Genomic DNA, 13101 nt, shown 5'->3' on the forward strand with positions numbered 1-13101 from the left:
TTTTTACATGTTATTTCATTAAGTTCTGACTACCACTAGAGATGGGTTACTTCCCTCATCTGGAGTTACAAAAGAAATAAATATCATGATCAAACCTACAATGGAATTATTTCTCATTAATATAAAAATTGCTTTAAAAAAAAAAAAAAAAAAAGAGCTAACAAGAAGCCCTGAAAAACAATCTTACTGTTTTAAGAGGTAATGCTATCAAGGAGCTACGCAGTAGATAGGTATCCTGTATTTAAGGGCAGATTTTGATCTTATGGACTGAAATTCTACCTAGTACAATGATTCATAAGCACTATGACAGTCAAAATGCAAAATATAATAATGCCAAACAATACCAGCAAAGATCTAAAAAGTCTGAAAAGGCCAATGTAGCCATCTGAGAGATTTCTAGATGAGTTATTACTGAAGGGACACAGACAAAAGGAGAAGAGGAAGAATACAATACTTGATTCAGCATAGTGGAAGAGCGAACAACACAGATCATATTCATTGTCAATACAGAATAATCAAAATAGTACCACAAAATCTGAGAGAAAAATGTATACATTAGAACTGCATTCATCTCTGGGCATTTGGGACCAACATGAGAAATCTGTGCAACATCAAATACTCTGTAGAAACAAGTATTATCTCTCTACCTTTTTTTTTTTTTAAAGATTTATTTATTTATACAAGCACTGGGTACAGTCAGAAGGGCGGGAGGGTGAGAGAATTCACCAGAGACAGAGTGGAGAGCAGAACAGGCAGAGTGACGAAGTACACTGCTGAGGGGAGCAGCGGGCGGCAGGAAAGGTCTGCGTGCCATGTGGGACCCTTGCCAGTGGCTGGGGATCGAACTGGCACTGCAGAGGCTAAGGGCAGCTTCGCAACCCAGCGCTCAACCGCTGCGCCACTGGGGAGGCCCTTATCTCTCTACTTAATCTTGTCCCAAATCCTATAATCTGGTTAAATCGAAAACTTTATTACACTAATGTTATCTATTCCCCAGGTAAAAATGAATCAAGAGACCAGCACAAAATAAGATATTAGCAACAAAGATCAAATAGTATTTAATAAAAAATTAGAGTATACTCTAAAAAGGGAAGTATAAATAATTCTTAAAATACTTCTTTAACTTTGATAAAGTAAACCATGGAACAAAATATAACTAACTGGGCTCTATTCTATGATCACCAATTTATTTGGAAATGAGTGTCCAAGAGCCCTGACACACAGAAGGAAGCAGTCTTCGAAAATGGATACAATAAGCAAGTTATTATGCATGTGGTGATGAGGGTGGTGGAAGAGATTAGGAGGGGGCTAAAGCGTCTGTGCTGGTAATCCTGATTTTAAGCAGAAATAGTTTCTGGGAGGCTGAAGAAGAGAGTAAACTTGGGCCTCCCATCTGGGGCAGCAGGTTGAGCGCTATGCTGTGAGGCTGTCCGCAGCCTCTGCAGCGTGGGTTCGATTCCCCGCCAGCCAGGGAGATACTACACATGGCGCGGCAAACCTCTCCTGTCTCACCTGCTGCTCCCCTCAACAGTGTTTTTGGTCCTTCTGCCTGTTCTGCTCCCCACTCTGTCTCTGGTGAATTCTCTCACCCTCTCTTGCCTCTGGTCTGTACCCCAGTTCTTGTATAAATAAATAAATCTTTAAAAAAAAAGAGTAAAGTGATAAATTGTAACTCTCTGAATCCACAATGCTCAGCACTAGATACTGTTTTACAGGTGAAATTTGGTCTCAAACAAAACAGGCCTCAAGGTCTCCTCCGGGAGGTCAGATCTTTGGGCCAACACCAGATAGATGATCTTCATTCTCTGTATCTAACAGCTGGTTATGTTACTACTCTCTCAGTGTTAAAGCAATTGTAATTAAACCTTTAAGGCATATGGTACATTAAATCTATCATTATTAATATTCATCATGTTATATAAACCTCAACTACTCTGAGGCATTCTGCTCATAATATAGATGAGAAAAACTACAACTGAAGAATATGGGTGCCAGTCTCCAGAACATATAGTAAATGATGGACTAGGACTCAAGTCCAACATCATCTCTGATCAAATTATCTCATAGAAAAGGGGAGGATAGTCTGAACCATCCTAGTTCATTTACCTACTACTCTAGTACACACAAAGTGGACAGCGGGGGGGGGGGGGGGAGGGTTATCAACAAATAACTCATCGGTAGGAACAGACTAGAAAACTGGATGTAAGTAAAAATGTGACACTTAAGTCTTAGGACTTAGAAATCTTTTGCCACTGGGATGGAAATCATCTTGAACTTGTGCCTATATATTTTTTTTCCAATAAAACTCATACATTGGGCCTCCCTGGTGGTGAAAGGGGTTAAGTCTCAGCACTATGAAGCAATCTGCAGCCACTGCAGCATGAGTTCAATTCCCAGTCAGGGAGCTAACCTACATGGCACAGCAGACCTCTCCTGTCTTGCCCACTGCTCCACTCAGCAGTGCATTCCAGTGGGTTTGCCTGTTCTGCTCGCCACTCTGTCTTTGATGAATCCTCTCACCCTCCTGCACCTCTGGCCTACACCCCAGCTCTTGTATGCATAAATAAATAAATCTTTAAAAAAACCAAAAGGACAATCATATGACTAGAGAGCTGTTGTTTAGACTCTACTACCCAGATTAAAACACACACATAGGGAATAAGAAGGGGAAGAAGCAGACCATTTTTCTTGTATCTGTGATACACATTTTCAGGGAAAAACAAAACTAATGGCTTGGTTCAGTAAGAATATGGCAAGACACAGCAGACATTACCTAAGAAATTTGTTTAAGATCCTTAACACATTCTATAGGAGGTAGAATTTAACATACACAAAAAAAATTTTAAAAAGCATATATTAAAATAAAAATACATATATTAAAATAAAATATCTGATGACAATGTCCATTTTCTTATCAGCCTTACTTATTAGCAATATAACATTTGTTTAAAGCCAAACATGACAAGGAAAAAAAACACACACACAAAAATAATTATAATGTTCAGTGTAGTACTATTTGTAAGAAAAATAACTTTCAATTTAACTGATTACCTGAGGAAAATGACCTCATAAGCAAATCGGATATTAGTCACTAAGATGTACATGTTTATACACACAAATAAAAACACAGTAACTCAGAAAAATGTCTAAGAATCATGGTAAGTAGGAAAACATGGAATAAAACCCTTCAAGTTTTCAATATTACAAATTCATAAGATAGATAAGCATGTGATTCGGGAGATCAAAAACATGAAAGCAGTTAACAGAGTTAAGGTTTTGAGAGTTAAAATAGGACACTTTGTCAAGGCCATGTGAATAAAATTTTGAATCACCTTCATCACAAAAATACTAATAAAAAATTATTCATCAATACTATAAGTAATGTGGACAGGTGACATCCTTGCGAGACTCTACCATCCACAATAATTCACCTTTAATGAGTGATGAAGACTAATGGGAGAGATACAGGAATACAGTGAGGATATTTTGAAATGTAGATTCAGTATATTTTTAGTCTTTAAATTTAACATTACTATTTATTACCATAGTAATATCCCAAGGGTCAATGTATCACACTCAATCTGACAAACTTTGTGATAAATGTAGGGTATAAAAACACAATATAAAAGCTGGGTCTACAGTAAGAAAAGGGCAAGTCATCTCTGAACTCAATTACCATGATAAAAGGTTCTCCTGATTGGGACATAGAAAAATGAACTGTATATGATTTATTGCCTATAAGCAAAAAGGAAAAGAGTAATCCAAAAATCAGTCCCTCTCAGTTAAAAAAAAAAAAGGCCAGTCATCGACCATGTAAGTAACTGGAAAGTGACTCTCAATCTCATGTTTAATCTTCAGATAACTATGATTCTGGCTAATAGTTTGATTATAATTTCATAAAGGACTCTTGTTTGAGAAATATCTGGCTAAGCTGCTTCTTAATTCCTGACCCACAGAAACTGAGATGTAAATGTAATTGTCAGATGTAAATTGACAATTTTTGGAGGAATTTGTTATACAATAATAGATAACTAGTGTATGTGGAAATTGATCAATATATAAAAGTGAACCATGGCAGGAATTCCCCCTTCCATCAGATTTAACATTCCATAAACAGAATGTAAGACAGACAAAAAAGTTTCAAAATTACCTGTACAATCGGTGGAGTTGTCTGTGAATAGGGTGATGTCACACCATAGACAGTTGGACATGTCTGTCCTTGATAATATATGGTTGCTTGAGACTGTGCAGGAGAATACTGCTGCTGTACACTGACAGACTGTTGGTTTGAATCCCAAACTCCATAATTCTGTCCCTGGACCGGGCCTGGGGCCGGCACTGGTAAGACAGCAACACTGGAGTCCTGATGTACTACACCATCACTTTGGGCCACGTACTGTGAACTGGAAACTTCCACAGGGGTTGTTACGTGTGGTACCACTGGCACAGGTGGAGGTGCAGCAAGGGGTTCTGTAGAATGTCCCACCATGGGTTGAGCATGATCATAAGGAGCAGGAGAACACACAGGGTCCATACTGGGTGTGGGCAGGAGCACCTTCCCAGCATTAGGGTTGCTGGGATCCACATAGGCCTGCATGGGATAACCTGGTGGGTAACCAGCAAAGGGGTGGTGGGGGGCATTGTAGCCAAGAGAGTCATAGGGCAGTGGAGATGTCATTCCCAGGTTCTGCATCTGTTGCTGCTGTTTCTGAGCCTCCCGTTGAGCTACCTCTTGCTCAAATAACTTCCGACGCTCCTCTGTAGAGAGTTTATTGCGATCTTTAATTCGTACTTTCTTTTTAGAAGTTGGTGTATCATATCTACAAAGGAAACAGTAAGAGGACCACAAAGAGTTTTCCCCCAAATCATAGACATAATCAAATAACTAATAAACGTTATGCCACTGATTAATAAGCCATAAACCACATCAAATCCAATTTGGCAGTAGATAAAAATCATACTCAAAGTATTTAAAGTGTCTTGCAGATAGAAGAATCCCAAGGAATTAAATACTTAAGATAAAAAGAGTAATTCCATACTAATTCTCAGATTGTAGAACTTCAAACTGAAGATACTTATATATCCCTACACAGATTCTTCTTTACAGTTGAGGACAGTTCTATAACTACAAAATCTAAAATTAAAACAAAATCCCAAATATACGAATAAAAGTTACAAAATCTGATGTATGTTATAAATGTTTGTAGTCAGGCAACTATCACTGATAGATAAGTGAAAGATAAGCATGTACATATAAAAATATGGGGAGTTATAATCACATACTCTTCTCTTTGGAACAGCATATATATCTTACTGCTAAGTCTAACACCCTATGACAGTTTTGACATATATCCCAAATAGATCTATAAGTTTCTTATCTATCAGTGATAGATAAGAACATGGATGAATTTCATGTGCAATATATTAAGTGAAATACTTAATGTGTACGTATATGTGTGTGTAGTGTATGATATATATATATGACATTCTAGAAGAGACAAAAATCAAGGGTCAGAGAGCAGGGACTACGGATAGAAAGGGACTGTCTACTAAGAGACATAGAGAATTTTTTTGAGGTGATGGAAGTGTTTTATCTCATGGGTGTGATGGTGGTTACATAATTGTACATTTGACCAAAGTTATCAAAATATACATATTTGATGTATTTGTATATACATCAAAATATTGTAATTATCTAATCTGATTAGCTAAAGCGGATTTAAAAACTGATGGTGAGCAATGTAAACAAAAATAGTTAATAAGACTTTTTAATATTATGAACTCCACAAAAGAACCCTTTTAAAGGAAGGTCTAAGAGAAAAAGGAAAAGAAATTAGTAAATGTAAATAGCTAAAATTATTACCTTGTGTTCCCATTAAAAAATTAACAACTAATAGGAGGTACAAAAAGGAATGATACTACTAGACAAAGATAGCATACAAATTGGGGAGGCTGAATAAGGTTAATTTTAGTGTCTTAAATTCAGAATGGTTAGACTGTATTGACTGAAACAACCAGTTATAGAAATGCCACAAAGGATTAAACTGCATTATTAAAAGAGATACAAAAGCAGTTACCTTACAGGAAAATTTATGTCCTGAAACACTTTTATTACAACAGAAAAACGGTGAAAATTAATGAGCTAAGAATCCCAAATTCAAATTGAGAAATTTAAAAAGATAAAATAAATCTTAAAAAGCAGAAGGAATAAAAACACAAGTAGAAAACATTAACAAAATAAAAAATGCTATCATACTATGATTTGTATTGGAAGTATTATTAGCAAAATAACAGTAAGGCATGAGGATTAAAAAGCAAAACCAAAACAAATTCATACGACACGTACTGCTGACAGATAAAAAAGGGCAAAACTCCCTGAACTATTCAAAGTTAGTAAGAGATTCGTATATCATTAAACATGAGATTAATACAGTAAAGTCAACTGCAAATCTAAATACCAGCAATAAATTAAAATTTTACAAGAAATTAAGGTCCTTAGAAATAAATGCACCAAAAGATATCCAAGTCTTTCTGGAGAAAATTATAAACAGAGAGGTTAAAGAAAATCTTTCTTTATTAAATAAATATAAAAGAAAACCTAACTAGACAGAAAAATGCTCAAATACACAATTTGAATATGGGAATGCAAATATTCAAAACTGTAACGATGTCAAGACCCACAGAATCATCTTTGGTGGGGAAGGGTAGTAGGGGAACTTGAGTCGATAGAAGGGAGGGGAGAAACTGGAAACACAGATTCCAAGGAAGAACACAAGTCTGAGAAAAGAACAAGACATACCAGAAAATCAAGTAGTGCCCTGTCTTACTTGCTATCAACATTTAATTAATATAAGCGACAGTCATTGCCAGTCCAGAAACAGATCTTCCCATAATATATGAAAACCAACTGAAGAGAGGTCACACTACAGAGCAATGGAGAAAGGATAGGTTTCAAGTAAATGGTGCTAAGATAATTGGTTTATTCACTGAGAAAAAAATGAAACCAGATCCCTAGCTTTGTAACATAGAGGAAAAATTAATATCAGATGGTTAAGAATTTTTAAAAATTTAAATTCTTTTTCTTTAAGGAAAAAAAGAGACTAGCATTACAATCTCAAAGACAGTGAAGAATTTCTTAAAACACAGCGAGCACTCATCAAAGGAAGCACAGAAAATATGATACATTCAAACACACTATAATTAATAAATTCTGTACATCAAAAGGCACAGAAAGAGTTGAAACACAAGCCAGAAACTGGGGGGAAAAAATTTGCAAAAATTATCACCAAAACACATATTTAGAATGTATATTAAGAATTCCTTAAACTCAAAAAGACAATAAATGAATAATAAATAAAATGACACCTCACAGAAGAGAATAAAATAATCCCCAAAATATAACAAGATGTTCAATCTATTTGGTAACTAGGGGAATGCAAATTAAAACCTTGTTGAGTTACTATTATATACTCAGTACCAAATTTATAAAATTATGACATTATATGAATACTGTATCTCATATCTTTTTATAAGTAAATTTAATTTAAAAAGAACTTCTCTGGAATAAATGCTTTCTAGTACTTACAATGACTATTTGGCCAGTTTTTCTACCAGTATGACAAAGAAAGCCCCTGACACAGATCAATGAGCATTCTCACTGGTATGACACGATTCATATGAAGAGTTATCTCTACCAGCCCCACTCCCCATTAAAGAACAAATTTCATTTTACCCAAATAGCATTTAAATGTTATCAAGTAGAAACTATTTAAGTACCAAAAATCTGTTAGTCTTCACAACTATTATTATTGTCAAAAGAGACAGAGACACACAAGGTGGAGGGCAGGGAAAGGAGGGAATGGGGTCAAAATAAGAGGGTTGCAATTGTATGGGGAATATAAAAATAAAAAAAAATTTTAGAATATTCACTTAAAATAAATAAATAAATAGTAAAAAAAAAAAAAAAAACCAGAGAGAGAGAGAGACTGTCTCAATATTTCAGTATCGTTTTATACTCACTCACCAAGAGAAGATATTTACTCCAAAAGCTTTGTGCTCAAACTCAGAAGTATGTCTTGGGTACTTTCAGACTTGCTCAGAAAAGAGTAACTCAACACAGGGCACTTACCTGTCATCAGGTCTTTTTGTTCCCCGCTCATAGGCAGAAGAGGGTGGTGAGAGGGAGCCCCTTCGTTTCCTTTTCTCTTTATTTTGAGTTTGTTTGTCTGGGTCTCTCTCTCTTGACCTGTTAGGAGTCTTTGGAGCAGCTGTTTGATCTCTGAAGCCAATAGCATCCCTTCCTCGTTCAGTTACTGAGGGAAAAGCATTTTTTAAATTTTACTTAGGACACTTTCCTCCATGCTGACAGTACATCAACTGTGTAATAAAAATTCTATCCAACAAATGAATCTATGAACTCCTCTCTCATCTACCCTGAATGTAGATGAGACACAAGTCTTGTATGTCTGTGAACTCTACTTTCTAAAAATCTCTTCCATGAATGTCCTTTCTTACTCCCTGGCCCACCCACCCTGCCAAAACCTCAGTCCAAGCATCCAATATTTCTAACAAGTTCTGTGGAACACATGCATGCAAAATATTCCCGTTCCCTTTGGCAAAGCAGTCTGCTTGTCAGTTTAGAATGTAAAAGCCTTCTACAATCCCTGAAACCCTGCATATTTACAATTTATAGACAATCAGCCTGGCATGATAAGCATGAAAACCTTAGTAGGAAAAGTTTAATTAAAAAAAAAAAAAGCCAGTAGACAACTTTTTACGAACTACATTTCAAAAGGAAAATATTTCAGAGACAGGCAATAACAGGTAATTAACCCAGAAAATTATGAAAGTCAGAGAGCTACATCTTTTAAAAAATTTAATGTCCTACTGAAAGATGGTATTACTAATCTTCTTCATTAGTCTCTACCTAGAATGGTCTTGACTCAATTCCATTGCTACAGCTCCCAAAAACTGTCCTAGTACTACTTTTCAATGACCATGCCTTCTAGTTTCTCATTTCCTTAAAAAATCTAAATTCAACCACTAAATTTCAGCATAAATTCACTGGCATTAATTTCTACTGTTTGTATGTTAGAAATACTGCTACCTGATTAACCAGACTATTCTCTTCTTGAGGGAAGAATTTCTTGTATTTTTTTTTTAAAGATTTATTTATTTATGCATGTAAGAATTGGGGTGCAGGCCAGAGGTGTGGGGGTGAGAGGATTCACAAGGGACAGAGTGGGGAATAGAACAGGCAGATTGACTGAAAATGCACTGCTGAGGGGAGCAGCAGGCAAGTCAGGAGAGGTCTGCTGCACCATGTGGGCAGCTCCCTGGCTGGGGATCGAACACTTGTGGCTGCAAATAGCTCCATAGGCTGCATCCTAACCCCTTGTGCCACCAGGGAGGGCCCTCTTACATCTTTAAAATAAATATCCCTTAGCCAAAGCAGATTTTCAATAAACATTAACTGGTTTTTCATTTTCTCATCTCAGAAAAATATGCAATCAGTTGTTTCCTCCCTAGTAATAGGGTTATTAGGCTTACACAAGCCATTCTTCCAGTTCTTTTTAGTTGGCCAAAAGCTCCATTTATTGGCAGAACAGTTACTAATATATATAGCCATTTATGAGCATTTTTTAGTGAGAAGCTAAATGAACTCATCTACATCACATGCTAGGAGAAAATGCCATATAAGGAAAACAACTGTTTCAGCTCACAAGGTGTTAGTACAACCACCTTCTGTGTAGTACTATTATCTTCATTTCATCTGAACCCACTCACGATTACTCTCAAACCAGGTTCCTTGCCCTGGTGTTAATTTCCTTAAAATGTGGTTATTTCTCCACTATATCCTGGCAAAGAACAGGAAACCACACCAACACTTCATATTCTGACTGTGCCTTAGAATATGTGAGGCAGAGGGCCTTCCTGGTGGCGCAGCGGTTGAGCGCTGGGTTGCGAAGCTGCCCGCAGCCTCTGCAGCACCGGTTCGATCCCCGGCTGCTCCCCGGCCACCGGAAGAGGGTCTCGCATGGCACGCAGACCTCTCCTGCCGCCCGCTGCTCCCCTCAGCAGTGTCTTCAGTCCTTCTGCCTGTTCTGCTCCCCACTCTGGCTCTGGTGAATTCTCTCACCCTCCCAAGCTTCTGACTGTACCCAGTGCTTGTATAAATAAATAAATATTAAAAAAAAAAAAAAAAAAGAGTATGTGAGGCAGAGAAGCCATCCTATTTTATTCAGGCTGATTTTCTCCCATTATAAAATGAAGGTAAAGCAAGATTATATACTTCCCAAATTATTTCAGCATTCTTTTTAATTTTAATTTTGAAAGGTATAAGAAGTTTTTAAACTGCTTAACATTTAGAAACCAGGCTTGAATTACAAACATTATTTTATTCTAAAAGCTTGAGGCTAAGGGGCGTGGGGGAGACCCATATATATGAGAGCGGGACTGAAGTTGGCACACAAAGGCTGCTTCCTGAAAAGATAATAAGCATCTATTATAGACCATGCCTCACACCTCTTAGAGGATTACACCAGACTAGGTATTTGTAAAATACTAGGAGAAAATGCTTGCACATGTTTAAGATTTGCCTATCTTGCTAATGATTTCAGTGGGCCCCAAGAAGTTAGCCTTTGATGACTGCCTCTGTAAGGGTACCATTGGTTTTACAATCAGTACTGCCCAACTCTGCCTTCTTTCTTATGCAAAGAATTTTTTTTGTAGCCATAAGTAGGATGTATGACTACAAAGATATTAAACCAGTAAAATTAAAAATATCCAAAAGATAAAACTATGATGCAAAGGATACCTCACAGGTTTTTAACAAATAGGTTTTAAGATTATAAAAAACTATTCATGCCATGAATAATCAAAAAGACCAAAACCACACTGATAACACCGGCTCCCTTACTCTATTTATATAGTAGGTCAGTGCTGGAGGGGCTGAAGAAGCCAACAGCCACCATCATTGCTTTATCTCTAAAGCAGCATGCTGGAAACATAAGGGATAGAACTCAGAAACCAAACTATAATAGCCACCCTATTATTTTTAATAGTGAATCTTTTTTCTAAAAAAGATTTATTTTATTTATTTATGTATATAAGAGCTGAGGTGGTGGCCAGAAGCATGGGGGGTGTGGAGGAATGAGGATTCACCAGAGACAGGGTGGGGAGCAAAGCAAGCAGATTTACTGAAATACACTGCTGAGGGGAGCAGTGGGACATGCTGTGCCATGTGGGTCAACTCCTAGGCTGGGGATCAAACTTGTGCTACAAGTGGCTGCTGACAGCGTCATAGTGTTGAGACTTAATCCCCTGCACCACCAGGGAGGCCCAATAGTGAATGTTAACCTCAGATTCCTTGAGGAAAGTTTTGAACTTTCTTCAGAAAAATGAAAGCACTCCAGGAATTTTACATATAAACATCTACAGATAAAAAATTTTACAAGACTAGGGCCTCCCTGGTGGCGCAGCGGTTGAACGCTAGGTTGCAAAGCTGCCCGCCGGCCTCTGCGGCGCCAGTATGATCCCCGGCTGCTCCCCAGCCACTGGAGGAGGGTCCCGCATGGCGCGCAGACCTCTCCTGCCGCCCGCTGCTCCCCTCAGCAGTGTACTTCGGTCCTTCTGCCTGCTCTGCTCCCCGCTCTGGCTCTGGTGAATTCTCTCACCCTCCCGCGCTTCTGACTGTACCTAGTGCTTGTATAAACAAACACCCAAACAAACAAATAAATAAATAAATAAAAATAAAACATGCCTCTATAAAAAAAATTTTTTTTACAAGACTTCTAAGAATACAGATTTTAGAATGTCAGCTGTAGAGGAACAAATGATATAAAGAAAATCTACTAAAAGCCATGACTTCTAAGAAAGCAATCCCAGTAGTAGAAGGGACATCTCCCTTGGCAAACCACATAGCTAAAGTTCTCAGGTACCCCTGTGCATTTCCAAAAGAATATCTGTAAAAGTTATGTACACAGAATATTTCTGAATACCTACTTGTGTTCTCCTTTTCAGTTTGACTTTTCTTTGGAATTCGATATACCTCCTGCAAAAAATAAACCAAAAGGGTTATTAGTGTGGAAGAGAAGTGATGGCTGCTTTGAAGATGACTGGTTTCACAGGGCAATAAAGAAATAGAAAGGAAATACTGGTATTTAATTAGTCTCCAAAATTTCACTGACACTCTGCTTTAAATAAGGATATATTCTGGTCCCTTAAAACTACAGACATGATATATATAAACCATATGACATCTATATTTAACACTTCTACCACGCTCATATGATATTAGTGAAATAGTAGACGACTAAGTTAACTGAGGCATATTTCTGGGTGAAATATGATTACTGACAATTTTAATTTCCATATGCCTTCTGCATATAAACTGAAGTCAACTAGAGTTCCTTTACTGAGCATATTAAGAACAAGTAGAGTATCTCACATATACCACACCTACTTAAGAGAAGAAAAGGTTAGTAGTAATACTGCTATATAAATAACACTTCAGAAAAATTTCATGTATAAAGAAATTCCATGCTATTCCTATTTCCCTATAAATGAAAAGCCTACTTGGCTAATGGCTAAACGCAATACCTATTTTCATATTGTTGCTATTTTAAAAAGGAAAGATAAACTTTAGATCACTACTGCTCTTGAAATAGCAATGTTAATATGCGACAAAACTTCACAAGAAATGTAAGCTATGTCTCTAAGCCTCAAGGTACCTTTACTTGCAGTGTGAATATAACACCTACAACCTGTTTTGTTTCCCAACAATCCCCCACTGTTCTAATCCATCAAGCTCTTGGGCATGATACTTCCTATCTAGTCACCTTGTTAATTAGGGGGAAATGGCAAACCCAAACATCCTCAATAGTACATCACATGATACTGTTATAGAGCAACCCCGATATTAAACGGGTTCCTGGCTGTGGGTCCTCACCCGCGCGCTTTAAAGGGACTTATGAATACTCCACTACAGACACACGCAAAAGGGTTAATAAAAGGTTTATTTACAAGAGAAAAAGAAATAAGGAAAATGTACAACTCAGGGAGAAAATAGGGAAATAAAGTCTTTAATGCGTCCTACCCGAT

The 13101-nt window shown here is 37.2% G+C and overlaps 1 protein-coding gene across 2 annotated transcripts in view; it reads right to left on the minus strand.

Annotated features, from left to right (window-relative positions):
* SETD2 (SET domain containing 2, histone lysine methyltransferase) overlaps nucleotides 1-13101 on the minus strand; it is a 94893-nt gene that overhangs the window by 17847 nt on the left and 63945 nt on the right. Inside the window, exons 13-15 of one of the 2 annotated variants that reach the window (XM_037528019.2) lie at nucleotides 12004-12052; nucleotides 8129-8312; nucleotides 4151-4820 (exon numbers count right to left, since the gene is read on the minus strand). In XM_037528019.2, coding sequence (XP_037383916.1) covers nucleotides 4151-4820; nucleotides 8129-8312; nucleotides 12004-12052 — 903 coding nt within the window. Of the gene's footprint in view, nucleotides 1-4150; nucleotides 4821-8128; nucleotides 8313-12003; nucleotides 12053-13101 lie in introns of those variants that run through there. The other variant, XR_005128415.2, reaches the window with a different exon arrangement.

The sequence above is a fragment of the Talpa occidentalis genome, unplaced genomic scaffold (assembly GCF_014898055.3).
Source record: "Talpa occidentalis isolate TD23 unplaced genomic scaffold, MPIMG_talOcc4v2.1 talOcc4.10, whole genome shotgun sequence".
Classification (NCBI taxonomy): Eukaryota; Metazoa; Chordata; class Mammalia; order Eulipotyphla; family Talpidae; genus Talpa; species Talpa occidentalis.